This window comes from Lynx canadensis, chromosome A1 (genome assembly GCF_007474595.2).
Source record: "Lynx canadensis isolate LIC74 chromosome A1, mLynCan4.pri.v2, whole genome shotgun sequence".
Lineage (NCBI taxonomy): Eukaryota > Metazoa > Chordata > Mammalia > Carnivora > Felidae > Lynx > Lynx canadensis.
The window spans coordinates 25,301,493-25,326,989 of record NC_044303.2 but is presented as its reverse complement, the minus strand read 5'-3'; the positions used below and the strand labels follow the sequence as shown (position 1 = coordinate 25,326,989).

At 45.3% G+C, this 25,497-nt stretch overlaps 1 protein-coding gene across 1 annotated transcript; it reads left to right on the top strand.

Moving 5' to 3' along the window:
- Nucleotides 1-1,996: 1,996 nt before the first annotated feature.
- Nucleotides 1,997-25,021, top strand: SLC25A30 (solute carrier family 25 member 30). The gene is made up of 10 exons (XM_030311028.1): nucleotides 1,997-2,087; nucleotides 8,840-8,961; nucleotides 10,672-10,819; nucleotides 14,348-14,442; nucleotides 15,894-15,979; nucleotides 18,079-18,174; nucleotides 19,032-19,156; nucleotides 19,835-19,973; nucleotides 21,325-21,405; nucleotides 22,352-25,021. Exons 2-10 carry the CDS (start codon nucleotides 8,898-8,900, stop codon nucleotides 22,391-22,393), a joined length of 876 nt encoding a protein of 291 aa, XP_030166888.1. The 5' UTR covers nucleotides 1,997-2,087; nucleotides 8,840-8,897; the 3' UTR covers nucleotides 22,394-25,021.
- Nucleotides 25,022-25,497: the final 476 nt, after the last annotated feature.

Sequence of the window (25,497 nt, the reverse complement as noted above, 5' to 3'; positions counted from 1 at the left end):
GGGCTTTCCACTGGCCAAATATGGGCAATTTGAGCACCAAAAATAATAGTGGGGTATTTAATCATAGTAATTGAACTAAATTGAATTAAAAAAAATGCAGGAGTCCACACTGTTACTCGAACAGGAGGGGAAAGGAGCTGTGACTGGGTTGAGAAGCAGGGGGAAAAAGAGAAAAGGAGAAAAAAGGGGGTACTCTTCTTTAGACAGGTAGAAAGATTGATAGATAGCATTAGAAAAATCACCATCTGGTAAGTGTTCATGAGTGCGTGCTACACCCCCTGGACAAAAATATTAGCTGGGTTCAGCCTATTACTGCAGATAATCTCTGTTGTGGTGGGAGAGAGGGGTTGTCAAAATAAAAAACAAACGGAGACCAGCCTGGAAAATTCTCTGAGCAGACAAAACCAGTTTAATCATACAACACTCAATTTGCAAGACTAACTCACTCTGGGTCATTTCTTGCTTATGCCTCTGGCAATCATAAGCAAGACTTGAACTCTTAAGGTTGATAGGAGGTAACCACTGATCAATTCCCTGTCATTTAGGAGAATTCTCATTTCATAACCAATCACTGTGAAAAGCAGCCACTGCTCCCTTGCTATATTAGCTGCTTTATGACAACATACTCCTGAGCCTCATTCCGTGTTTGCTTTGAATGCTTCCTGTTTGCAAACTGTCTTCCTGATGTGTGCACAATAAACTTTTACTGATTACTAGTTTGATGATTCATTGGTTTTAGTTCTATCATTTCTGAACTTTTGACAGTATTTTTGTGGAGAGATCTGCCAGCCCATGTCTGAACTAAGTGATCCATCTTGGCATCACGGATAATGGGACTAAAGAACACTGTGCCTTCTTGTGGAAATACACATTGCCTCCTACTTTTCTTACTAAAATGTTTAACCTGAATCTAATCATGAGAGGGGCGCCTGGGTGGCTCAGTCACTTGAGACTGAGCGTCTGACTTCGACTCAGGTCATGATCTCCCAGTTCAGGAGATCACCCCCCCACGTAGGGCTCTGTACTCACAGCTTGGAGCCTGGAGCCTGCTTCAGATGCTGTCTCCCTCTCTCTGCCCTTCCCCGCTCATACTCTCTCTCTCTCAAAAAATTAAATAAATAAATAAAAAATAAAGTGAATCTAATCATGAGGAAACAATTTGATAAATCTAAATTGATACAGTGTACAAGACAATTGGCCTGGACTTTTCAAATACGTCCAAGTGATGAAAGATTTCTAAAAAGTGGGAGTGCTAGAACTTGGGTAGTAGACTACAGGAGTTTATAAAGACACGTTATTAGGCAAAACAGGTGAATCTTGGGTAGAACCTGAATTTTTCAAAGACGTGTGTGTGCACGTGTGCTTGTCTATGACGTTTTGAGACAACAAAGGGAATTAAAAAAAAAAACAGTACGTTAAATGATATAACAGAAGTTGCATTAAATTTCTTGCATGTGATAGTGGTGAGGTATTTAGGGGTGAAGCAGCGTTGTGTGCAACTTTACAAAGGGGGGGATCTATCTAGTGAAGAGAACGCAAATGTGAAATGGTAGCATTGAGAGAAGTGCACACTGTCCATAGCACTATTCTTTCAACTCTTCAGTCGGTTTTGAAATTTTTCAAACTAAAAAACTGGGATTAAAAAAAAAGAAGTGCAAGTTTGTTTACTTCCTCTGACTTCGGAGGTTCACGTGGACACAGAATCAGCACCCTGAGAAGCCTCCTGTTCCGTGGCTCTCGGTGCGTTCCCTAAAGTTTCTCTTTCACTGCGGAGTCGAGACCCAAGGCCGTGGGAGGTGTCATCGAGTCCCCGACAGCTACCACTCTTGTCGGTGGGGAGCCGGCTACTCAATATCTAGGTGCCTCCGCGGCCAGCCAGTCGCCCGCTGCCATGGGCGTGGCCGCGGCCGGAGCGGCCAATGGGAGCCGCGGCGGGGGGCGGGGCCGCGAGGGCGGGGTGGGCGGGGCCGGACGCAATCCGCTGTGCTGCCCTCGCTGCGCTGCAGCGTGTTCTCCCGCTTCGGTGCGGGCCGGCTCTGGTCGCAGCTGAGCCTGGGTAGCAGGACTTGCGGAGCCACCGGCGCCGGGTAAGTGCCTGACCACCCGGCCGCGGCCGCGATGGCCGCTCCGCGCCTGCTCCGGCTCGCTCCTCCGCCCGCCCGACTCTCTTTCGCCACGGTGTCCGCGACCAGCCGGCCCGGGACTCCTTGCCCCGCCGCGGGCGGTGCTGCCCCTCCGGTCGGCCTCGGCCGGGACTAGGACTGCGGTCGGACTGCGGTCCCCTGAGAGCGCCGACGCGGCCGGGCGTGCTCGGGGGCTGCCGCTGCTCCCGGGTTTGCGTGCGGGGCCCGGCTGCCCGAGGCGCGAGGTTCCGGGGCTTGGCCCCGCTCTTCCGGCAGGGGCGCCGGCTCCCGGGCCTCATCGCTTGGGGGCGTGGGGTGACTCCTGCCCCAGCGTCTCAGATCCCAAGTGTGAGGCCCATGTGGGACCTCGGCGTGTGTGCCCTGGCCCCCGCGGTACGTTTCTCCTGTCTCTGCATCCCTCCCACTCGGGTTCATTCAGAGTGTGCAGCCCGGGCGCCAGCGAGCTTCCTACTCTGGGAGAGGGCACGCTCGCTGTACTCCGAATTGCTCCCGGACACGCCGGGTTGGCTCACCTTTGGAGGGACAGGGGTAGTTCATTAGCTTGGAAGGTTCATGTAGCGCTGCACTGTAGCGCCTTTCTAGGTGTAAGTAACTTCATGTAAAGCGTTTGCAGGGTTCAGCAGTGTCGCTCCTGCGCAAGAATAGCAGAACAGTGTCGGGACTGCCCTGCAGGGGTCGATTTGTCCTCCTGTTGTAGTGAAAAAAGTTGAAAGGAATGAATCTGGTCTTGGCTCTGCCGCTGCCAAGTTTTGTGTTCGTGGGCTCAGTTAATTCATGTGACATGAGGTATGACTTCTAAGATGCCTTTTCAATTTCACGTTGCATAGGTCTGTGATGAGCTTATTTTGCATACTGTACCTTTAAAGGCAGTTGGAAATAGGGAAAGTCCAATGAAAGGCAGACATATGGGGAATAAAGATTTAAGAGGGATCGTTTTAGAGACCGTGATTCCAGTTTCAGACTGTAGACTGAAAAGGGAACACACGTAAATTTGAAAGAACTTACGCAGAATTAATTATATAACAGGAACTTGGAAAGCTTTCAAAAGTTCCAGCAGCAATTACCGTACCGTATTTTACCTCTCTTTGCACCTGTGCAAATGAGGTAAGGAGAAAATAAGTACTAAGAGAAAACAGAGGAGAGGGGATATGGTAACTTAGTACATATCTTAAGTGTAGGGAGAAGCCTTTAGAATCCTTTATTTATATAGACATTTTTACTCAAGTAACGCTTAAAAAAATCGATGGGAAGTTTGTATTTCCTTTGCAGAAAAATTACACGTTTATTCAGAACGTGCAGAATTTCCTACCCTCCCACCTCCTAATATATATATATACATATATATATATTTTTTAAGGTTTATTTATTTTTTTTTTAATTTTTTTTCAACGTTTTTATTTATTTTTGGGACAGAGAGAGACAGAGCATGAACGGGGGTGGGGCAGAGAGAGAGGGAGACACAGAATCGGAAACAGGCTCCAGGCTCCGAGCCATCAGCCCAGAGCCTGACGCGGGGCTCGAACTCACAGACCGCGAGATCGTGACCTGGCTGAAGTTGGACGCTTAACCGACTGCGCCACCCAGGCGCCCCAAGGTTTATTTATTTTTGAGAGACAGAAACAGAGCATAAGCGGGGGAGGGGCAGAGAGGGAGCTGGAGACACAGAATCCAAAGCAGGCTCCTGGCTCTGAGCTGTCCACACAGAGCCCGATGAGGGGCTCGAACTCATGAGCTGTGAGATCATGACCTGAGCTGAAGTCCTACGCTTAACTGAGCCACCCAGGTGCCCCACCCCCAAATATTTTTTAACGGATTTTGGAAAAATAGTGTCTGGCTTTGTACAGATCATGTGTTCCTTCAGGGAGACCTTAGTTTGTGTACTTTGTAGCTGTGCGACTAGGGAAAGTCACTCTTCCTCTCTGAGGTGGTCTTTCCTCAGTTGTGCAATGTGGATAAGGATACCTATTTCATAGGCTTGTAAGGATGAAATAAAATCCTTTATGTGGAAAACATACAGCAATGCCTGTCATATCAGATATTTGATAGTGAAGGCTGTTGTTGTTAGTATTGTGTTTATAAGGCAGCAGAGAAGAGGTCACTGGGTTTGGTCTGGCCAGAGGGTATGGCCTAGAAGAGGAGTGCAGAGTGGGAAGTGATTCCCAAGCACCATTATCTGGCACTGGAGTTTTTGCAAAGTTGTGATTCCTTCCCTGGATCTCAGGCCAAGATGTTGCCCAGACACTAGACTGCTAAGGACACATCAGTCTGCCTGACTGTGCTGGCCTGTCAGTGTTGGGACTTGAGGAGAGTTGGGATTCCGCCCCCCGCCCAAAATTGTGCTATGACACAGAGAGCTCCAGAACAAAGAAATGATTTAGCTTACCAAAGATTGCAGCTTGGGATAGCTGACGCCCCATCTCAGCTGGCTGTGGCCAGCATGGCTCTGGGGACATAACGTCTTCCATTCCAGTCTTAGCTAGAACCTTTTTTGTTCGGGTGTTTGACCGACTGCTGACACTCTCTGGTTGCTGTTTAAGCCAACATATTCTTTCTTTGACACAGTAAGCATTAACCTGGGAAGGTGGGCACTAAGCTTAACTGATTCGGAATCTAGTCCTAGCGTTCAGAAAGGAAAAGAGAAGAGCCCAAAGGTAATTTTTACCCTCTTCTTGCTAACTTTGAAAAATTGGAATTGAATCGAAAGTACTTTCTTACAGTGTAACCGGGAGTACAGGAATGGATGCGCATTTGTGGAAGATCAGTTTATGGTGGTGGTTCACAGGAATAGGACCAAATGGGTGCGTGCTCCATCCACGTGATTCAAACCCAGGGGGAGGCAATTCCACAGTGGTTTGGAGCTCTACTGGGGTACTTGCATATGAGTATAATCCAGAGCTTTTTTGGGTTTCGATCTAATTAAAAACACCGATGGAAGAAAAAGTAGCCAAAAGTAGCCATTAAAACTAAACCAGTAAAACAAACAAGGTGAGGCAGGAAAACGGAAAGTGACTCAGTGAGATGGCATGAGGTCATATGACAAAATAGTCTTTAAAAAAAATGTTGTGTTTGTCTTTAAGTTAGAGATCAGTTATAATTCCCTTTCCCATCAAGTTCTGCTAACATTTTGGAGGATGGCTTGTGTGCGTATGTGTGTCTGTATATATAAAGACACACATACGTGTGTAGGAAAAAAATCAGTACTAAATAAGATGAATAAAAAGAAGGATCACCTGTAACATCATCACTGAGCATTAACTATTTAAAATGGGAATTTTTTTTTTTTAATGTTTATTTATTTTTGAGACAGAGAGAGACAGAGCATGAACGGGGGAGGGTCAGAGAGAGAGGGAGACACAGAATCGGAAACAGGTTCCAGGCTCTGAGCAGGCAGCACAGAGCCCGACGCGGGGCTCGAACTCACAGACCGCGAGATCGTGACCTGGCTGAAGTCGGATGCTTAACCGACTGCGCCACCCAGGCGCCCCTAAAATGGGAATTTAAGTAGTAAGTATTCCAAGGTGTGAATTGACTGCCATGTATATAACTGGCTGATTTTCAGTAACAACACAGATGCTCGCAATGTCCCCGAGATCTTCATTCAGTAGGTAGGGCCCTAGTGTATATACTTTTCGGAAACTCTGCAGTCAGATTAGGAACTCCTAATAAGGAGCCGTATGTTCCACACAGATACTTAATGCATATATAGTGTCGTGTCCAAGAAAGTAAAAGCCAGAGGGAGGGGGGACTGGTAGGAAAGCCAGAGGGAGGGGGGACTGGTGATGCGATATTTTCGAACTAGATAAAGGTGGTGGTTGTACAACATCCTGAATGTATGAGGTGCCGCTGAATTGCTCACTAAAATGAGTATGTGAATTTCACCTCTGTAAAAAACTACCCACCCCCCCAAGTGTTTCAACACTGACTTCATATACCTTTTGTTGGAAAAATAAATTGCTACTGTTTATATTGATTATCTACCTTCTGAATATTATATCCTCTTAATACCTTTATCTTAAACACATTTTTGTTGCTTATAGGATGCACCTTATCAATAGTACCTTTTTGTTTTTTTGTTTTTTTAAATAATAACAATAAAGATATTGTACTTTATTTTTTTATATGAAATTTATTGTCAAATTGGTTTCCATGCAACACCCAGTGCCATCCCAACAGGTACCCTCTTCACCCACTTCCCCCCCTCCTCATCAACCCTCAGTTTGTTCTTAGTATTTAAGAGTCTCTTATGGTTTGCGTCCTTCCCTCTCTGTAACTTTCCTCCCCTCCCTTTCCCTCCCCCCTGGTCTTCTGTTGAGTTTCTCAGGATCCACATATGAGTGAAAACCTATGGTATCTGTCTTTCTCTGCAATAGTACCTTTTTGAAGCTGCCTAATAATATTTTCTCCTTAATTAAAACACCATCACTCCTTTATGATTGCATACGGCCTCAGGTGGTAGCAGAAAGAATGCTGTACTTGGAATCAGAACACTTGGGTTGGAGCCCCATTTCTGCCCCATCAGCCATGTGGCCTTGGACAAGGCACCTTGCTGGGACTCCGTTTCCTAGTCTGTTTTCCTGTCCTCCTGTCCCAAACTTGTTGGGGGATCCACTGAAATCATTTATATCAGACACTTTTCTAAAGTTACAGCATTTCCACACATCACTGTTATGTAGTTATTGCTTTGTTGTTTTTTTAAGTTTAGTGTGAGAGAGTGAGACAGAGAGAATGTCGAGGGGCAGAGAGAGAGAGAGAGAGAGAGAGAGAGAGAGAGAGAATCCCAAGCAGGCTCTGCGCTGTCAGCATGGAGGGCTGTGTGGTGTTCAAACTCAGGAATAGTGATGTTATGACCTGAGCTGAAATCAAGTCCGGCACTTAACCAACTGAGTCATCCAGGCGCCCCTATTGCTTTTTTCTTTTTTTTTTTTTTAACTTGAATTCAGGAGAATCCAAGAATGGATTAAGGAAGGTATTACTGGAGAGTTAATGAATTGCTGGATTTATTATTAATGTGTTCTGACAGTTTATTTAACCTACAGTATTAATTGTGAATTTAGGAAGACGAAGAATTAGTTACATTCAGATATTATCGCTTCTCGGCCTTTTGGCTAAGATCAAGTGCAGATATTACTAAATGTTTTTGAGGATAATAAGGGGCTGAGATGAGTGTTGGGGGGCACAGTTTCTTCTTGATCCTGAAACACATAAAGCAAATGATGATTTTCAGGTTCCATTCTTAGAGAGCCTTTTATCTTACTCACTTGTAGCCAGTCTGAATTCGGTTAATGTCCATGAATGAGAATAGCTCTAGGTAGATCCATTTACAGTCTGCTTTGGGTTCCTTGTGTTTTTTTCTTAGTTTAAGCAAGCCCCCAGCCTTGTTGTTAACTGACATTTTTGGCAATGGTGACTTTTCTTGAGAAATGTAGTCTTGAGAAACTCCTAAAACATGCAGATTACAAACACTGGGTGTATCTCTTACCAATAATGACTATAATAAATTAGGAATTTGATTTTATTTAAGAAATTTTTTTTATGTTTGGTTTTGAGAGAGACAGAGAGCACGAGTGGGGAAGGGACAGAGAGAGACACACAGAATCTGAAGCAAGCTCCACACTCTGAGCTGTCAGCACAGAGCCCGATGGGGGGCTCGAACTCATGAACTGTGAGATTATGACCTAAGCCAAAGTCAGACGCTTAACCCACTGAGCCATCCAGGCGCCCCCGAAATTTTGTTTTAAACCCAGAATAATTATGGTTAATATTATATACACAAAAGGTGTGTTTATCTGCATGTTTCTCCTGTTAATGGACATGAGGCCAGATTTACCAACTGAAAGTGCCTAAAATTGCAGAATGTGTCATGAATGTGGGGGACCTGGCATGGCAGGCATGTAAATATGTTTCACAGTGTGTGAGCACCTTCTAAGTGACAGGAAGAGGGAAGGCAGCATTTGTTGAGTGTCTTTTCTGTGCTAGTTTAAAAATACATATTTAATCCCCATAATAGGATTAAAAGCTTGGCATTTTATTTAGTTTAGCAAATAAAAGTATGGGCTCCAACCCCAATTGGTTGTGTTGGCTGCCTCGATGGTGATGATATTGATGGAGAAAAAAAACCTAGAGATGAACGGGAGCTTCCTCAGGAAGGAAGCGGTGTGGCTCTGACCCCGGAGTCCGCCTTTTTCCTTCATACCGAGCTGCCTCCCAGCTATTAACACGATGCGGTTAAGAGAAGAACACCAACATTTACAGAGTGTGAACTAGAAGTATATTTTGGTCCTTTTCAGTAATTGTCACTTCACCTTAGGACACTGGGTTGCAGCATTTTTTCGGTGCACCTGAGGGACTCACTGAGACAGGGGCAAACAAATAACAAATATTTGTTGCGTGAACGTGAATAGATGTTAGATAAAATGGACAGCCCAGAAAATAGCCTCCGTTGTGCTCAGTACATACCCCATCTCAGCTTCCCAGCCTGTTGCGTTACTTAAGGTCTGAACAGGATGAAATGCGGTTTAGTAGCGAGCTGGGCCTGGCTTTATGCAGGTGAGCCCCCCTCGGGAAGTGGGGTCGGGGGGGGGGGGGAGGCGCGGAGGGCATTCGTCTGCGATGCTCTCCAAATGGAACACAAGCGTAAAGGGGAAACTGCTTGTGCGGGAAGTCACGACTTTGAAATGCCTCCCCTTTGTGTCCAGGAGGAGCCCTGTGGGAGGCTATGTTCCTCTAACCAAAGGAGAAGGGACCGTGGCGAGGATGTCGGCCCTCAACTGGAAGCCCTTTGTGTACGGAGGGCTGGCCTCCATCACGGCCGAATGTGGTAAGGTGCCCCCCCCCCCCACCTGGATGGCGTTGTGGGGGGGGGGGTCGATCATGTGCTGCACGTGATGCCAATTAAAAGTTAAGGTCGCTCTCTGGTGTTTGACGTGATTGGAGGTGACACACAGAATGCGAGAATATGACACGTTAATCTCCGATTTCAAAACACCCTCCTTTTGGTATGTTTTTTTTCAGACAAACAGTCATTTTGGCTCCCAGCAGTTTAGGGGCCAAAGTTCAGTGTGGAGAAAGTGGAACCTGGTAATCAAACGAGTTTTATCAGTCATTCCGAGGGTCCCTCTGTCCCTGTTTTCCTTGTGCTTTTCGCCACTTGGCCACCGTTGGCACAGGAGGCCGCAGGGGCCAGATCTGACTGTCATTGTGCAGTCACTCCGTAATTACGCACACGGTCCACGTTGTACTGGTGGCTTCCTCTTCCAGTGCAGTTCCACATCAGACCCCATTGATCGCTGTCTGTTCCCTGTCGGAATTGCTTCACCGGATACCGATTGTGCAGTTGCCGAATGCCAGGTGCTGGGCTGGACGCGTCATTTGCTTCCAGGGCCCGGGCGCTGCCGTCCTGGGACAGAGGCTGCCCCTGGGGAGCCGGTGAGGCCCGGGGCTGAGGGGTTAAGGCGCGTTAACCACCCACCCACTTGGTTCCCTGTGGGGTGGGCTCTCCGTTCCACAGCGAATCGAGTTTACCGACAGTGTTCAGAATTCGGGTAGACTGCCTGTTGGGCGCCGTGTTTAACATCTGTACCTGCGTTCACAGGTTTACTTCTAGACTGCAGAACACAGAGTGAGAAACTCCCTTAGCAAATGAGCTTACCCCTCCTCTTTCATATTGGACCTGATTTTAGCCTTCACACATGCAAAAGATGGTAACATATTTTAAAATGGATTTCCTGTTGGTTTAAATCATTCCCTGTACCTTTTTTTTTTTTTTTTTTAACAGTGATGCAGCCTCTCAAATCCTATGTAGAATAAGATGGGAACCAAATAAAAATGTAAAGAAAGGAAAATACGTTTATGCACTTTTTGGTGTATTTAATCTTTTGATTCCTAATTTTTAAAAAATGTTTATTTTGAGAGAGTGTGTGTATGTGAGCCAGGGAGGGGGTCAGAGGTTGGGGGAGAGAGAGAGAGAGAGAGGGAGAGAATCCTAAGCAGGCCCCACACTGTCGTAGAGCCCAAAGCAGATACGGGGCTCTATCTCACGAAGCGTGAGATCATGACCTGAGCCAAAATCAAGAGTTGGATGCTTGGGGTGCCTGGGTGGCTCCGTCGGTTAAGTGTCCGACTTCAGCTCAGGTCATGATCTCACTGCTTGTGAGTTCAAGCCCTGCGTCGGGCTCAGTGCTGACAGCTCAGAGCCTGGAACCTGCTTTGGATTCTGTATCTCCCTCTCTCTCTGCCCCTCCCTCACTCATGCTCTGTGTCTCTCTCTTTCTCAAGAATAAATAAAACATTAAAAAAAAAAAATGAAAAAAAACCAAGAGTTGGATGCTTAACCAACTGAGCCACCTGGCACCCCTCTGATTTTTTTTTTAATAGAAAAAAGATTGCAAAGTATCTGCCATTTCTTAATTCTGTTTCTTAGTTTACATTACAGTCGAAATATTTTCTCAGGAATATATCACCATGTATTCTTTATTTGGTGGAATTTCTTTTTATCAAGTGAAACCTTTCTTTTTTAAAAAACTTTAAGGTACTTTTCCAATTGATTTAACCAAGACACGGCTGCAGATTCAAGGCCAGACAAATGACGCAAACTTTAGAGAAATCCGGTATCGAGGAATGTTGCACGCCTTAGTGCGGATAGGCAGAGAAGAAGGGCTGAGAGCCCTATATTCAGGGTAAGTAGACCTTTGTGCGTTTATATTGGACTATTGACCTGTTAAATGAATCAACTGAAATTGAAGACTTCATAGAGAAAAAGTAGACATTTGAAGTGTATTTGAAAAGAGCAAGTAGCTTGGTAGATTTTTCATTTTTCATTTCAACCTTATTTTCTACATAACCTTTTATGTAGCGAACGTTGTGTTGGAAGTATGTTTTTTTTATTGTATTCAAATACAGCTAATAATGCAAAATTTACATTTGTTGCCACGAAACATTCCATAATTCACCATGTCACTCTGAAAAAAGCCCTTCCCCTTGGCTATTCTGAATTACCAAGGTTTTTGCTATAGTGAAAACGATAGAGTAGTCTCTGTGGGTAAGTGTTGTGAACCACTTTTCTGTAATTCAGCATTTAGTGAACGGTGTGCTGAAGGTGTGGGCTGGGAAAGCGAGTGAGACAGGTGCCTATGGGAGCCCGGGTCCCTGCAGGAAACAGAATTCACTTGGGTGGTTTCTATGAGGGGACTTCAAAAATTTTTTAATGTTTATTTTATTTTTGAGAGAGAGACACACACACAGAGTGCGAGCAGGGGAGGGGCAGAGAGAGAGGGAGACACAGAATCTGAGGCAGGCTGCAGGCGCTGAGCTGTTAGCCCAGAGCCTGACGTGGGGCCCGAACTCACGAACTGTGAGATCGTGACCTGAGCCGAAGTCAGCGCTTAACCGACTGAGCCACCCAGGCGCCCCTCTATGGGAAGACTTTAATGAAGGGGCTACTTACGGGTTAAGGGAACAGAGGAAGGATATTGAGGTACCCAGAAACTAGCAAAGTGAAAAATTGTTACCAACCCTAGGCCCAGAGGGACAAGGACAGGAATGGTGTTAACAGCCTGGTAGGGCTGGCGTCTGGAAGGAGCAAACAGTAGTTGTCGAGGGATGCTTTGGGAGTGGCCAGGGAGAGAATACCTCTTCCCCCTCCTCCCTCCCTCACATCATCTACTGGTGGAATCCCCCCTGAAGTCAGCTGACAGGGGAGCCTGAGTGACGTGACCCGTGGGCACCACCCTCTCAGGGCGCAGAGCATCACAGAGAAGGGTGAGACTGGATCCGGGGGACAAATGGGGTCAGCAGCAACACACAGGCATGAAGGGGCTGTCGGTTAGTGGGGGGCTGTAGGTGTGTCAACGGGATTACAGTGCAGTCTGATAACGAGTACTAGAGCCTGGTAGAGGCCGGGCATCAAGCCCAGACTGTGGGGGCAGGGGAGGAGGTGGGCTTCAGGAAGGCTGCTTGACCCCAGGGGTGCTGGGTCTGAGCTTGAAGGGTCAAGAAGAGTGCGTTCGCCAGGCAAAGTTAGAAGGGAACTGTACTGGGGAGCCTGGGTGGCTCAGTTGGTTAAGCAGCTGACTCTTGATCTTAGCTCAGGTCTTGATCTCAGGGTTGTGAGTTCAAGCCCCACACTGGGGCTGTTAAGTAGCCGTGGAGCCTACTTAAAAAACAAAAAGGAGGGGGGACTGTGTTTATACAAAGTCAGCAGTACGCACAAGAAAGCGTGGTACATTCTAGTAATGACATGCGAGTAATTCGGCGTAGGTATAGTGCTGGAGTTGTTGAGTAGCAAGAGCTGGAGTTGGAGCCGTGATAAGGGGTCAGGACACGGACGGCCTCAGGACACGCTAAGCATCCTGATTTCCTCCAGAACACCTCCAGCACAGGTCCCAAATGGGTGCCTCACAGCCCTCCTACCTACCAGTCAAGGTTTTTGTTTCTCACTTGAGCCGATATTTTCAACTATGAGAAATTGCACATGGAAACCGGGGAGTCCATTTTCTTGAGAAAAGTCAACATCTGGGCACGTGTTCATTCACTTAGGATAACGGCAACAGGCGTTGAGGATGCTTTCTCTGGTTTACCGAAACCTCTGCCGCTCGCAGGACGTGCGAGGGTGCATGAGACCCAGCCCGCTGCACTCAGGGTGTCTGCCCGGTGCCCATAAGCACTTGAGTTTGCTATGCCTGTGGCGAGCAGAAGGTGCTGGGGGGTTTTCAGTAGGGGGACTGAGATGATAGGGTTTCGGTGGTAAAAAGAAGCCAGCCTGCTGTAGGGAGAAAGAATGAGAACTGACAACGCTGGAAAAAGGCTGTCGCACAGGAAGCAGAGACAATGATTTTCTGAACAGAGGGATTGTCTTGGGGACAGAGAGAAAGAAGAGAGCTTGTTTAGGGCATAGGGTTGACCTGATACGTGACCTAATAGACGAGGGGGTGTGGAGGAAGCAGGTTACAAGGCTAATGTCTTGATTTCTGGTTTTCAGCCAAGGTGTTGATGGACGTTCCATTTTCTGGGTCAGGAAACAAAGAGGAGAGCCGATTGGTTGGGGCGGGAGGACACTTAGCTCTGTGTGGGACACTGGATCTGGGGGTGGGTGTGGCACATGCGAATTGAGACATCTACGAGGCAGTTGGAAATGCATCGTTGGATCGATGCAGGAAGCAGGAATTTCGGAGTCGTCAGTCTTGGACAGTGGTTAGAAGCCATGGGAGTAGACGAGCTCACCCGGGGAGTGCGTGGAGCGGGGAGAGAAGAGAGAGCCTAGGACAGAGTCCCCCAGAACACCCCAGGAAAACAGAGGTAGGGAGGCTGTAGAGAAAAGGGAAGAAACGGGAGAGGGGGATGTAACGGAGCTCAGGGAGGAGACCGCAGCACGGAGGACAAAGGGCGGACGGCAGCAAGTACCGCGGAGAGGTTATGTAAGATACTAAGTGAAACACATCATTTGATGCAGTGACAGCGATGTCGGTTGGTCACCTTGGTGAGGGGAGTTTTGATGGCGAGGGGAGAGGGACGAGGAGGATCAGCTGGGGCAGATAACTGCCCCAGGGTGGTTCTGGACTCAGGATGGCCAAGAGAGGGAGAGGAAATAACTGGGGCAGGGCCTCCGAGGAGGTGGGAATTGAGCTCTAGAGCAGCAACTGAAGAGTGATAGATGCTTGCCGAGGGCAGATTTCTCGAGGCGCTTTGTCCCGAGAAAGGACAGCCCTTTCATTTGAATAGAACTCCACGTTCACTTACATTTTCATCAAGGATAACTACAGGGGGCTGAACTTTCACTTAGTGAACTATTAATTTGTACACATTTTACGGAACCCCACTATATTTTTGTTAGGTTTTGAATTTCGAGAAATCTGCTTGAGCGTAGTTTGATTGTGGAAGGCCACTATCTGTGTGTGTGTGTGTGTGTGTGTGTGTGTGTGTCTTCTAGAGGATTTAAAGTGCTTTTTAGAATTTCTTTTCTTTTTTTTTTTTTTTTTTTTTTTTGAGAGGGCACAAGTGAGTGAGAGGCAGAGAGAGAGAGAGAGAGAGAGTGGCGGGGAGGGAGAGAAACAGGGCTCACCCGAAGTGGGGTTTTGAGCTCATCAGATGGGGGACTCGAACTCATGAACGGAGATCATGCCGTATGCCGAAGTCAGGAGCTTAACAACTGAGCCACCCAGGTGCCTGGTTTTTAGAATTTCTTGGGCTCTTGTCCATTGGTTTGACAGGATTGCCCCTGCGATGTTACGCCAGGCTTCCTATGGCACCATCAAGATAGGCACTTACCAGAGCTTGAAGCGACTGTTTGTTGAACACCCAGAAGGTGAGTGAAGAATCTTTTCTCTCCTTGTGGACAGGAGGTGGGTTGGTTGTGTGACTTTTTTAGTCAAGATCAGATTTTCTTGAGCCTAATCGTGACTTTACTGCTGAAGAGAACTCTGGGTATAAAGTCTGAATGAACCGCGCTTAAGGTAAGTCAGTTCTCTTTTTTTCTTAATGTTTATTTATTTTTGACAGAGGGAGAGCGCAAGTGTGTGCACACATGCACACACGCAAGCAGGGGAAGGGGAAGAGAGAGGGAGACACAGAATCTGAAGCAGGTTCCAGGCTCTGAGCTGTCAGCGCAGAGCCTGATGCGGGGCTTGAACTCACGAACCGTGAGATCAGGACCTGAACCAAAGTCGTACACTTAACCGACCGAGCCACCCAGGTACCCCAAAGCAAGTCAGTTCTTGGCTGAATTAAGGGGAACAGCAGTTAAAAGGAGCAATCTCTACAAATATTTTAGTTATCCTCATCTCCAGAACTCCTAGACTAGAGGATGTGTTGTTATAGTTCTAGCCCACTTAAAATTTTCTAAAATCAGGGTTTTTTTCAGGAAAGCAGTGAATACCTTTCGTGGTATTAAGAACTGAATTCTTGAGCGCCAGCCGACTGTTGCGTGAGAGTGGTCAGCAGGGGCTGAGATGCTTTGCACTTTAGTACACTTCAAATTAAATATATATGGTGTGCTTTAAAACTTTATCTTCATGGTTATCTCATAGGACTGTATCTTTTTTTAAAATTTACTTTTATGTTATTTTATTTAAAGATTTTTAATGCTTATTTATATTTGAGAGAGAGAGACAGACAGACAGAGTGCCAGTGGTGGAGGGGCAGAGAGAGAGGAAGACAGAATCCGAAAGAGGCTCCAGACTCCGAGCTGTCCGCACAGAGCCCGACGCGGGGCTCGAACTCAGGAGCCATGAGATCATGACCTGAGGCGAAGTCCGGTGTTTAATCGACTGAGCCACCCAGGTGCCCCGGAGTGTATCTTTTTTGTTCTCCTATGAGATATACTTCATCTTAGTACAGTGATACGCATTTACACATAAAAGTGAATTGGCAGATGGCTGCTCACTTTGCACGATACTTCACGTCCCTTTTTAGATGTCAAGTAAGTTTGGGGCGCCTGGCTGGCTCAGTCGGAAGAGTGTGCGACTCTTGATCTCTGGGTCATGAGTTCGAGCCCCATACTGGGTGTAGAGATCACTTAAATAAATAAGTAAATATTTTTCAAAAACAAAAACAAATCGAGAGCAAATAGATGTCAAGTGATTTTGCTAGGCAAAGTCCTGATGAGCCAGCAGAATTCCTAACATTTTAAAAATGGCTTGATTCATAAAGCAGAAATTTAATTATTCCCTTAAGATATACAAGAGGTATGCCAATGAGTTTGCACCTATGTTTGAGTTACTGATAATGAAAAGTTGAATAATATGTGCTTGTTTATAGATGAAACTCTACTGATAAATGTGGTGTGTGGAATTCTCTCTGGAGTCATATCCTCAACCATCGCTAATCCAACGGATGTTTTGAAAGTAAGCAGTGCTATCCATATCTGATAGGCACACTCCCCCCACATTTTCTTACTGGGAACAACATTCAGATAATGAAAGTCTGCGAATGTAACAGTTTTGTAAACAAATGTTTGCAGTTTGAGTGCCGTGAAGGCCCTCCCATGAGGGAGGATCTCCCACTGATAGGACATCAAAAGTAGAGGTCGTTGTGGAGACAAGGTCTTTGGTGACTAAGCAGAAAAAAAATGTAGGCTCGGATACATGTGAATTTCATTTTTCATTGAAAATCTTCCCTGGTTTTATTGGTTCATTAAAAAATCGAGAGGCTGCAAGTTCTGTGCAGGTCTATTCATTAATGACCTATTTCTGAACGTGTGATGTTATCTGCTAACTTGATTTCAGGATACAGTGATGGAAATATTTCCTTACTACAGTTAGACATAAGTGTGGTAAGGTGGATGATCTTATTGATAATAACAGGGAAACTGCCTCCTTAAATCCTTTCTGGAGTAAGGCAAGGGAATAAGCTAATTAAACATTTTTTTAAATGTTTATTTTTGAGAGAGAGAGAGAGAGAGAGAGAGAGAGAGAGAGAGAGAGAGAGAATGAGTGGGGGAGGGGCAGGGAGAGAAGGAGACACAGAATCCGAAGCAGGCTCCAGGCTCTGAGCTGTCAGCACAGAGTCCGATGCGGGCCTTGAACTCAACGAACCTCGAGATCATGACCTGAGCTGAAGAGAGACGCCACCGGGGTGCCCCAAGGGAATAAACTAAACAAAATAGAAATTAGGCAGGAGTTGCTTTTTCATCCCTCTGAGATGTTTGTCTCTGTCCCTTCCTCTCCTTTTTGTTCCTATTAGTTAACCGGCATCCACTATGCCTCTACCTTCTGCCAGTTGGCGTACTCCGTGCTTAGAGTCCAAAAATGGGTACGATAAGGACCCTGCCTTCAGAGCCTTCAGTCTACTAGGGGATTCTGACAGATGTCAGAACCTTATGTAGCAGCGTGTTGAGGGCATTACACTTAGGCACGGTCAGGGTGCAGCATGTGTGAAGGTGCTTTTGCTTTGATTTTACCCTTTGTTGGGGAAAAGCGGAGAAAAATATCCATACTCCCTTTAATATCTTAAACATAGGCTGGGCTTAGGGATAGGCCATTCCTGTGTTTTGCGTGGCAGTAACAGCTTTTCTTTAGAAGTCGGAGGTAATGTTTTTGCTCCCTCGATAAAAATAAGGTACCGATTTTTAGTGAGAAATCCCTTTTAATTTAAAAAAAATACAGAGAGCTGGGGCGCCTGCGTGGCTCAGTCAGTTGAGCGTCCGACCTGGGCTCAGGTCATGATCTCACAGGGGAGTTCGAGCCCCGCGTCAGGCTCTGTGCTGATGGCTCGGAGCCTGGAGCCTGCTTCGGGTTCTGTGTCTCCCTCTCTCTCTGCCCCTCCCCTGCTCATGCTCTGTCTCTCTCTCTCTCTCTCTCTCTCTCTCTCTGTCAAAAATAAGTAAACATTAAAAAAATACAGAGAGCTACATCAAACATTATTTTTACGTTGGCATCTCAGTCATGTGAATTCCGCAGCCATTCTCGAGTGTGTTTGTATATTCAAGTGTAACGGAGTGTGACGGACATCATGTGGTTATCCCGTGCTCAGCTCGCCTGCATACCTTTTGGTTCAGCTGGTTGGAAATAGTAGTGGCTTGAAGTAACTAATTTAAGAAATCTGCTTGTCCATGCTTCATGCTGCGAAATATGCTAGATGCTCCTATTATGTGAAATCTTAGTATTACCATCACCTTCTCTTTCCTACTTATTAACCTGTAAGGACATAATGTCATTTCCTTTCCTTTTCAAAAGACTTTTTTAAAAAAAATCAGGTTTTTTGGACACTTAATGAGCTCTGGATTCTACTGGATGCATTTTGTTGATTCCAAAGTGCCTAAGAACCAAACCTTAAAAATGTTTCGTCTGCAAAGGGCATTTAAAGCTAGCATGACGGCAGTGTTTATGCTATGATTCTTTTCTGTTAATGGTCATTAAACAACAGATCGAATGATATTCGGAAGTCTACATTGGGGAGAAATGTGCTATTTCCTTCTCATGTTAATCTTGAAAATAATCTCTAGATACGGATGCAAGCCCAGAGCAGCACCATTCAAGGGGGAATGATAGGCAACTTCATTAACATTTACCAGCAGGAGGGAGCGAGAGGATTGTGGAAGGTAAGCCTGCAAAACAGAGCCAGCTGCCTTAGTTCTTCCCTTTTTCCCTTTGAATTTGTTCTTTCTGTTCCTATCATTTTATTTAATCTGAAAGGCGAAATGGAGTAAGGGAAGACAAGTGACGTCTGCCCTTGAAGTTACTTTCTTCCTTAATTTCCTTATCTGGAAAGTGGAAATATAAGGAATATGTCATATTTTAAAATACCTTTTGAATAATTTATGTATAATTATGAAGAAGATCGAGCACTTTGTTGTTTACTTTTTCTTTAAAAGATTCTCATAGAGGAGGGTTTTCTAGGTTATAGTTAAATGCTGGGTTATTTTTGTTTTAGGTTCATTTACTTATTATTTTGGGAGGGGGAAGGGAGGGAGAATCCCAAGCAGGCTCTGTGTTTTCAGCTCAGAGCCCCATGTGGGGCTTGATTCCACAAACCGCGAGATCACGACCTGAGCCAAAATCAAGAGTCTGACGCTTAACCGACCGAGCCACCCGGGTGCCCCTGCATTTTTTGATGTGTATGTCTTCCTGGTCCCTAAGTGAAGACCGTTACTAGGCAAGCGCTGGTATGGAGTGCCATTTCCTGGTATTCTCTTGACCTGTCAGTTCACAGAATAGACCGTAAGGGTCATCTAGGACAGTCTTCTCAGTATGTACTAGGAAACCGGAGCCTCTGTGAGGTGATTGGTCCTGGCCAGCGTCTGGCCAAGGTCGTTCGGTTAGCGCCAGAATCGGAACTGGATGTGAGCTTCTGACTTCTTTACCCTCTGGTCTTTTCTCCTCTGTCACTCTACATTTTTTGGCAAGGCCTACTCCGGGAAGAGCTCTCTGAGTCTTGATTATTCGTCTTCTTACCCAGGGCGTGTCCCTTACCGCGCAGAGGGCTGCCATCGTCGTTGGTGTGGAGCTCCCGGTCTATGACCTCGCCAAGAAGCACCTGATTTTCTCGGGCCTGATGGGAGACACTGTGTATACCCACCTCCTGTATGTTTATAGATTTCAAAAAAAAATAATATTTTAGGTATGCGTGAGGTCAGAGTGGCAATTTGCTACAAATCTATAGAAATTTTAAAGAAGGTATATTATAAAGGTATTATATTCTCATATTTGGAAAATTACAGTTCCGGACTGAACCGGGAAAAAATGAAAGTCCTTGTCTGTTTACATGGGTAACCATTGTCAACAGCTCGTTTTTTAGTCACATGCAAATCTGTCTACAAAAGTATTGTGTACTTTATTACACGAGCAATATCATGATTAGCATTCTCTAACTTGGCTTTGTATTTCTATTATTTTCAGTTTTTAGCTTTCTGAGGTATAACGGACAAAATTGTAAGCTATTCAAAGTGTACATAATGATTTGATACACCTGTACAATGTGAAAAGCTCTGCCCCAGAGTTCATTAACACATGACATTCCTTCATGTGTCTATGATTGACCTTCCAGAACCTCACAGGTATTCTTAGTTGAGCCTGGAATTTCTAATCAGTGCTATATTTAAGAAGTTTGTGCCGTGCTTTAGAGATGGGCGTCTTCCTGGAAATGTACCGTCTTGTCACATGTCACGTTAACGTAGTCTGGGAGGATGCTGTTTCTTGCCTTTAGTGGTGGTGGCAGCTCGGCAGTGAACTTTTGCTTTTCCGTTGGCATCTTTTTCATAGCTCAAGCTTCACCTGTGGTCTGGCCGGGGCCCTGGCCTCAAACCCTGTGGATGTTGTGAGAACACGTATGATGAATCAGAGAGTCCTTCGAGATGGCAGGTGCTCGGGCTACAAGGGTACCCTGGACTGCTTGTTCCAGGTGAGAGGGCGCGGTCACCTGTGCAGCGCTGCGGGGTCCTGTCACAGCTCATTAGCCTCCATGTTACCCCCTGCAGAGTTTCTTAGCATGGTCAAAACCACAAGGGTTTAGAGCAAAACCCTTGTCCCTTGTAATTGTATGACTTTGGTTGATGTACAGACTCTATACCTCAGTTTCCTCGTTAGTGAGGAGGGACGGTAATTGCACCTGTGTCACACGGTTAGTGTAAAAACGAGAGAATGCTTACCAAAGAGCACAGTGCCTGGATTCACGTAGTAAAACCTTGTTAGCATAATTCATAATGATGAAAGACACTGATGTTGACATAAGCAAGCTTATTTTACTTAATCTTCAACATTCTAGTGGTTTGTTTTTAATCATTGAAACTGCCCCCCAGACGCGTGTGAATATCTCTGTGTGTGTGGGTGTGTGCATATATATATATATATACATATATGTATGTATATATTTTAACCTGAGAAGTAACTAAACTTTGAGGGTTATTATGACTACCATGAGTGATGCTCTGTGAAGCCCTGAGATGGTACCCAGTTTGGGTCACACGGGGGCTAACTTTTATACATACAAAATCTAGACGAATATTTAGAAATGAAAGTTCATTTTCTTTACACCTCTGCTCTGCTGTACAGGCTGAGAAGAGAGTCATGCTTTCTGATATCTGTGTGTCTCCTTCCAAAATGTGTCTCCCTCCCCGTGAGTCAGACTGGAATGAATATCCTTTATTCAGACATCTCTCGAAAGAACATGTCACTCTGACAATAATTCTCGGTTTAAACAGTGGGGCTTACTGTTCCTGAGAGGGGGGAGGTTCGCAGCTGTCTGTCTCCCTGACCGGACTCCCGGCCGCCCGGGGTTCGGGGCCGCTTGGCCGTTCCTGTTCTCTGGCGTGATGCTGGCCCATCCTAGACTTCAAGTCTGCCTTCCCGATGCAGAGATACTTGTTTTTATTCACCTAATGACATGAAATAGTGGTGCTCTGAATGACATCTTTACCACCATTGCTTCACTTTTTTATTTCCGACCTACTTGTGAGCCCAAGTGGCAAGGAGGCGAGAGGTTCTAATTGGAATTAAATCCCACTTCTTATTCATTCCGCTGCCATTTGTCTGCTTGGGCTTGGGCTGGTTGGACCGTCTTCTCCCATGCAGAGGCCTTTAAAGAAGAAAAAGAGGCAGAGGGCACTGAGTTTTTAAGCAGTCTTTTCGAACAGGATTTTATTTTTAAGAAAAGTTGATCATTCAGTCTGACTACTGAGTATTAACACATTTGACATGATTGGAAAGTTAGATGTTAACTTTTGTCTCCCCCTCCTCCCCTTCCCTTATAACAGACATGGAAGAATGAAGGGTTTTTTGCTCTGTATAAAGGGTTTTGGCCGAATTGGTTGAGACTTGGTCCTTGGAATATCATCGTATCCTTTTCTGTCGCAGTACGTCTGGAAAAAAAGGTGCAGCGAAGGGAATATTGTTTGTGTAAACTGTCATGTTATTAATGATAATTTAGAAGTGGGTTCGTATTCTTTTGAGCTCCTCCGATTCTAAGAAATAACTATTCGCTTTCTGTCTTAGAAGGTATAAAGTCTCTGCTGGGCCAAGTGAATCTTGGTATAGTGATAGTGTTATTGAAAGGTAATGGTATCAATATAAACTTCTATTCAGACTGTTTTAGAAGCTGGGAATATTTACGATTACAGAGAGAGAGAGAGAGAGAGAGACGAGGATTTTATATCCTTAGCCACCGTTGGGAAGGATGCGGTCTGGCAGCGCTGTTGTAGAATGCTTATTTTAGAGAGCGCCTGAGGTTAAACAGGAATTAGCTCCTGAATTATTGGGCTGATAAGCAGTGTTTCCTGTATGCCAAAGTGGGAGGCAGGAAAGAAGTAGCCGTTCATTAGACACGAAAAGGCAGAATTATATAGAAGGGAATGTGGTTTTCACCATCTCTGTTTCTCTTTATCTGCCCCTCCCTGCTGAAGGCCTGCCTAGTGGTGACCCTCGAGAGGGCGTCCCAGGGCTTGCTGTTTTTCACTTTCACATAGAATTTTACTGTTTGGGCAAGTCTGCGCACAGCAGTCACCAAAGCTGGTCAGCGCGGACGTGATCTTCCAAGAGGCTCTTGGAGCAGACGCTAGGGCACTGATGTTATCTAAGCTGTGATTGTTCTGTTCCAGGCTGGCCTTGGGAAGGCTAATGGGAAGACCTTTGGGGGCGGATAAGGATCGAGTCCCGGGTGTTTAATCATGTGCATGGCCTGTGGTCTGCCCGGACATACTTGTTAGATGTGCTGTTGAGTCCGTTTTTATGTGTCAGTGTTGTTCAGATGGCATTTTCGTTGTCAGCCTCAACCAATAACTGCAGTTTTTTGTGACCTATGAGCAGTTGAAGAAATTGGATTTGTGACAAGTCCAGGCTGCACGAGAGAGCGCTCTGAAAACGCCTGCTTGCGAAACAATCAAGCTTCCTGTGTTTCACGCTGCTTCTCACTGCTTGGCTCGTCACAGATTCTGAAGCGTGCGTGAGCAACAGCCGAAGACGGGGTTAGTGCACATTGCTGTGTGTTGGCAATGGATGCTCGGCATCAAATGTTTAATGCCACAAACTGACATGCAAAACACTGGTCCTTACCATGGAAGTGCCCTTGGACATCAAAGACGGCATGCAAAGTGCGCGTTTCTTGCTAAAGAAAACTTGCAAGAAGATCAGGAACTGTGAATTGTTTTCTCCAGGGGACGGTAGCACCTGTTGCCCTCCAGCGAACAGCTGAGAAGAGCAGAGTGCTCTAGGGAAGCTCGCAGGAACCACGGAATGGAGCCTCCAAGAGGGTATTACTGTTCCTGAACTTCTGGGGACGTTTGCTTCTTGTCGGCTGAAGACATTTCACGCGTGGAGACCTGGCCCTTTCAACTCCAGGTGTAAACAGTGCAGGAAATAGATCTCTGGAATATTGCACTGCTTTATAATTTCCTATTTTGGCAGGATCTTTCACTTACAATAAGTGATTTTAAGCCTTTGAAGGCTTGACCTTTGTGAGGAATTGTTACAAAGTATTAATATCTAAACCCATGATGGTGTGATACCTTGGCTTTGAGACTGGCAAGGTTGCTGCTGACGGGAGGGGTTTTTAGCCGCTTGCGTTTGGTCTCAGGTAATGTTGGTAATTTGCTCTGATTTTTAGCCCAGTTTTATTATTTCTAGTCTGTAAAATGGAGATATGACATCTACTGATGTCGAGGCTCAAATGAAGAAAATAGTAGCGGCTGTCACTTGACTTGAGGGTCAGTGTGTTTACATCAGTCACGCTGTCATCTGGCTCGAATCCCAGCATCCACAGTTGGGTGCAAAGAAGAGAGTCGTTCTCACTGGAACCCCCAACAAAGCCTGTTAGAGTCCTTGCGAAAAGAAAGAGCACAGTGTAAGTTACAGTTTTATTACATTTTCCTTAGCAAGATGTTGCGAGTGAATTGAAGAATTGATTTTTCCGGATTTCCCAGATTTTCCTTCAGTTCAGGTGATGTCTGTTCGAATACTTCCTGTCTTGGGGGGCTTCCTGATTGGTTTGGATGGAAAACACTTGCTTGGCATTTTAAAAAAACGCTTTCTTTAGTGCCGCACCTGTTTTCTGGTTTCTGAAAGAGGTCCATAGTGTCTTCCTTTCTTTTTCTAAAGACAACAAAAATCATTCTCCCTTCTCTTTCTCTCCTTCATCTTGTTCCTTTGAAAATAAAAAGTGACTCCGAGAGCCCTAAGACCTTTATACACTTCTCGCGGGCTGCCCCAGGGCAGGGAACATATTTACTCGGGTACCTTCAGTTCTAGCCTTTGAGAACATTAAACACACACTAACTGGGGCTCCTGGGCAGACCCTCCTGCGGGGGCTTGTGCTCAGCAGGTGCCTGGTGTGTCCGGCCACCTCCCTTGAAGCAGAAAAGAAGGAACCCCGGTTTTTCTTATGGACTGGGCAGTTTTCCTGCCAGTCCCTTCCACTTTGCCTTCTTTATTAATGTTTACTTGCAGAAATATTTTGTGAGGCAGAATTGCAGTTCCAAACCAGAGACAAAGTCGTTAAAAAGAGAGAGGAAGAGGCGGTGGCGTGGCATGTAGGGGCTAACAGGTTAAAGACGTAGCTGAAAGTCCGGCTCCCCTGGCCCAATCTGGATGGGACTCTGCAGAGCTGAGCTCACTCGGCTCCCACTCCTAGTACTGAACCATATCTTTAGACGGAGATTTTCTTCCCTCTTACCAAGACATTCCATTGATGTGGTAAGGGCTTTCTCTGGAAAGGCTTTCACTTTTGAGTTCTGCGAGTTTAAAGGATTACTTTTTAAGAGTCACTTTTTTTTTTTTTTAACGAAGAAAACATATATTTTTAAGTGTACATATAATTTCTAAAACAGTAGAAGCAAATCCTTTTGAAGACCGGAAAGAGTCAACGTCCTGCAACATTCATTATGTCAATTTATTCAAATTATGCATATGTTCATACCAGGATGAGAAGAAACTCAAACCTCACCATAACACCTGAGCACGTTTTTGAGACAAAAATAGAGTATTTCTCCAGTGTAGCTTTATTAAACACATTATACAGAACAGGATCTTAACCTGTTTTGGTTTTTCTGTTTCTTGAAAGAGTTCACGCAGTTGCCACGCTCTTAACCAAGAAAGAACTTAGGGACTTGAAGACTCGCTTCCCTTATTTTCAGGGGTGTGGCTACAAGTCCCCCCACCTCCTTGGATATTGCTTAAATGTGGCAAAAGGATTTTTAGCTTTTATAACTAAAATGAAGATAACGGATTTTTTGTTTGCTTGTGGATTTGTGTAATCATTGATGCTAAATGTTGCTGATCTGTGATCTAAAAATGGCCCCTGTTCATATTTATTCATGAGCTAGAAATAGTATGTATTATATAAAAACTATACATTTTCATAAGCCTTTATATTTCAGGCTCTTTATTTAAACATTGTTGGAATATGTGGCATAAACCTTGTTTCATTATTTAATAAACTGGACTAATACATAATAATCCAAATGATTTGTGGGTTTTTTTTTGGTAAATAGAAACCTTTAAACAAAGATAAGCTCCAAAGAGTCTCGAAGGTTGGAGTAGAAATGGCACGTGTGAAAGTGGCTGCAGACATTTCTCCTCGAGGAGAAGTTGTTGGGGTTCTTTTTTTCTTTTCTTTTCTTTTCTTTTCTTTTCTTTTCTTTTCTTTTCTTTTCTTTTCTTTTCTCTTTTCTTTTCTTTTCTTTTCTTTTCTTTTCTTTTTTCTTTTCTTCTTTCTCTTTCTTTCCCTTTCTCTTTTTTTCCCTTTCTTTCTTCTTCATTCATTCATTCATTCACTCATTCATTCTTGACAAAGAGCACAAGCAGCAGAGGGACAGAGAGCAAGGGAGAGAGAGAGACTCACTCCCAAGCAGGCTCCCTGCTCAGTGAGGAGCCTGACACGGGGCTCGGTCTCACGATCTGTAGATCCCAACCTCAGTGGATATCAAGAGTCGGACGCT

Excerpts from the sequence above, each read along its gene's own strand:
- SLC25A30 (XM_030311028.1), top strand. The coding sequence starts at position 8,898 with ATGTCGGCCCTCAACTGGAAGCCCTTTGTGTACGGAGGGCTGGCCTCC. Across the intron at positions 19,157-19,834 it reads ACTGTGTATACCCACCTCCT|CTCAAGCTTCACCTGTGGTC; the intron begins GTATGTTTATAG and ends TCTTTTTCATAG. Across the intron at positions 19,974-21,324 it reads CCCTGGACTGCTTGTTCCAG|ACATGGAAGAATGAAGGGTT; the intron begins GTGAGAGGGCGC and ends CCCTTATAACAG.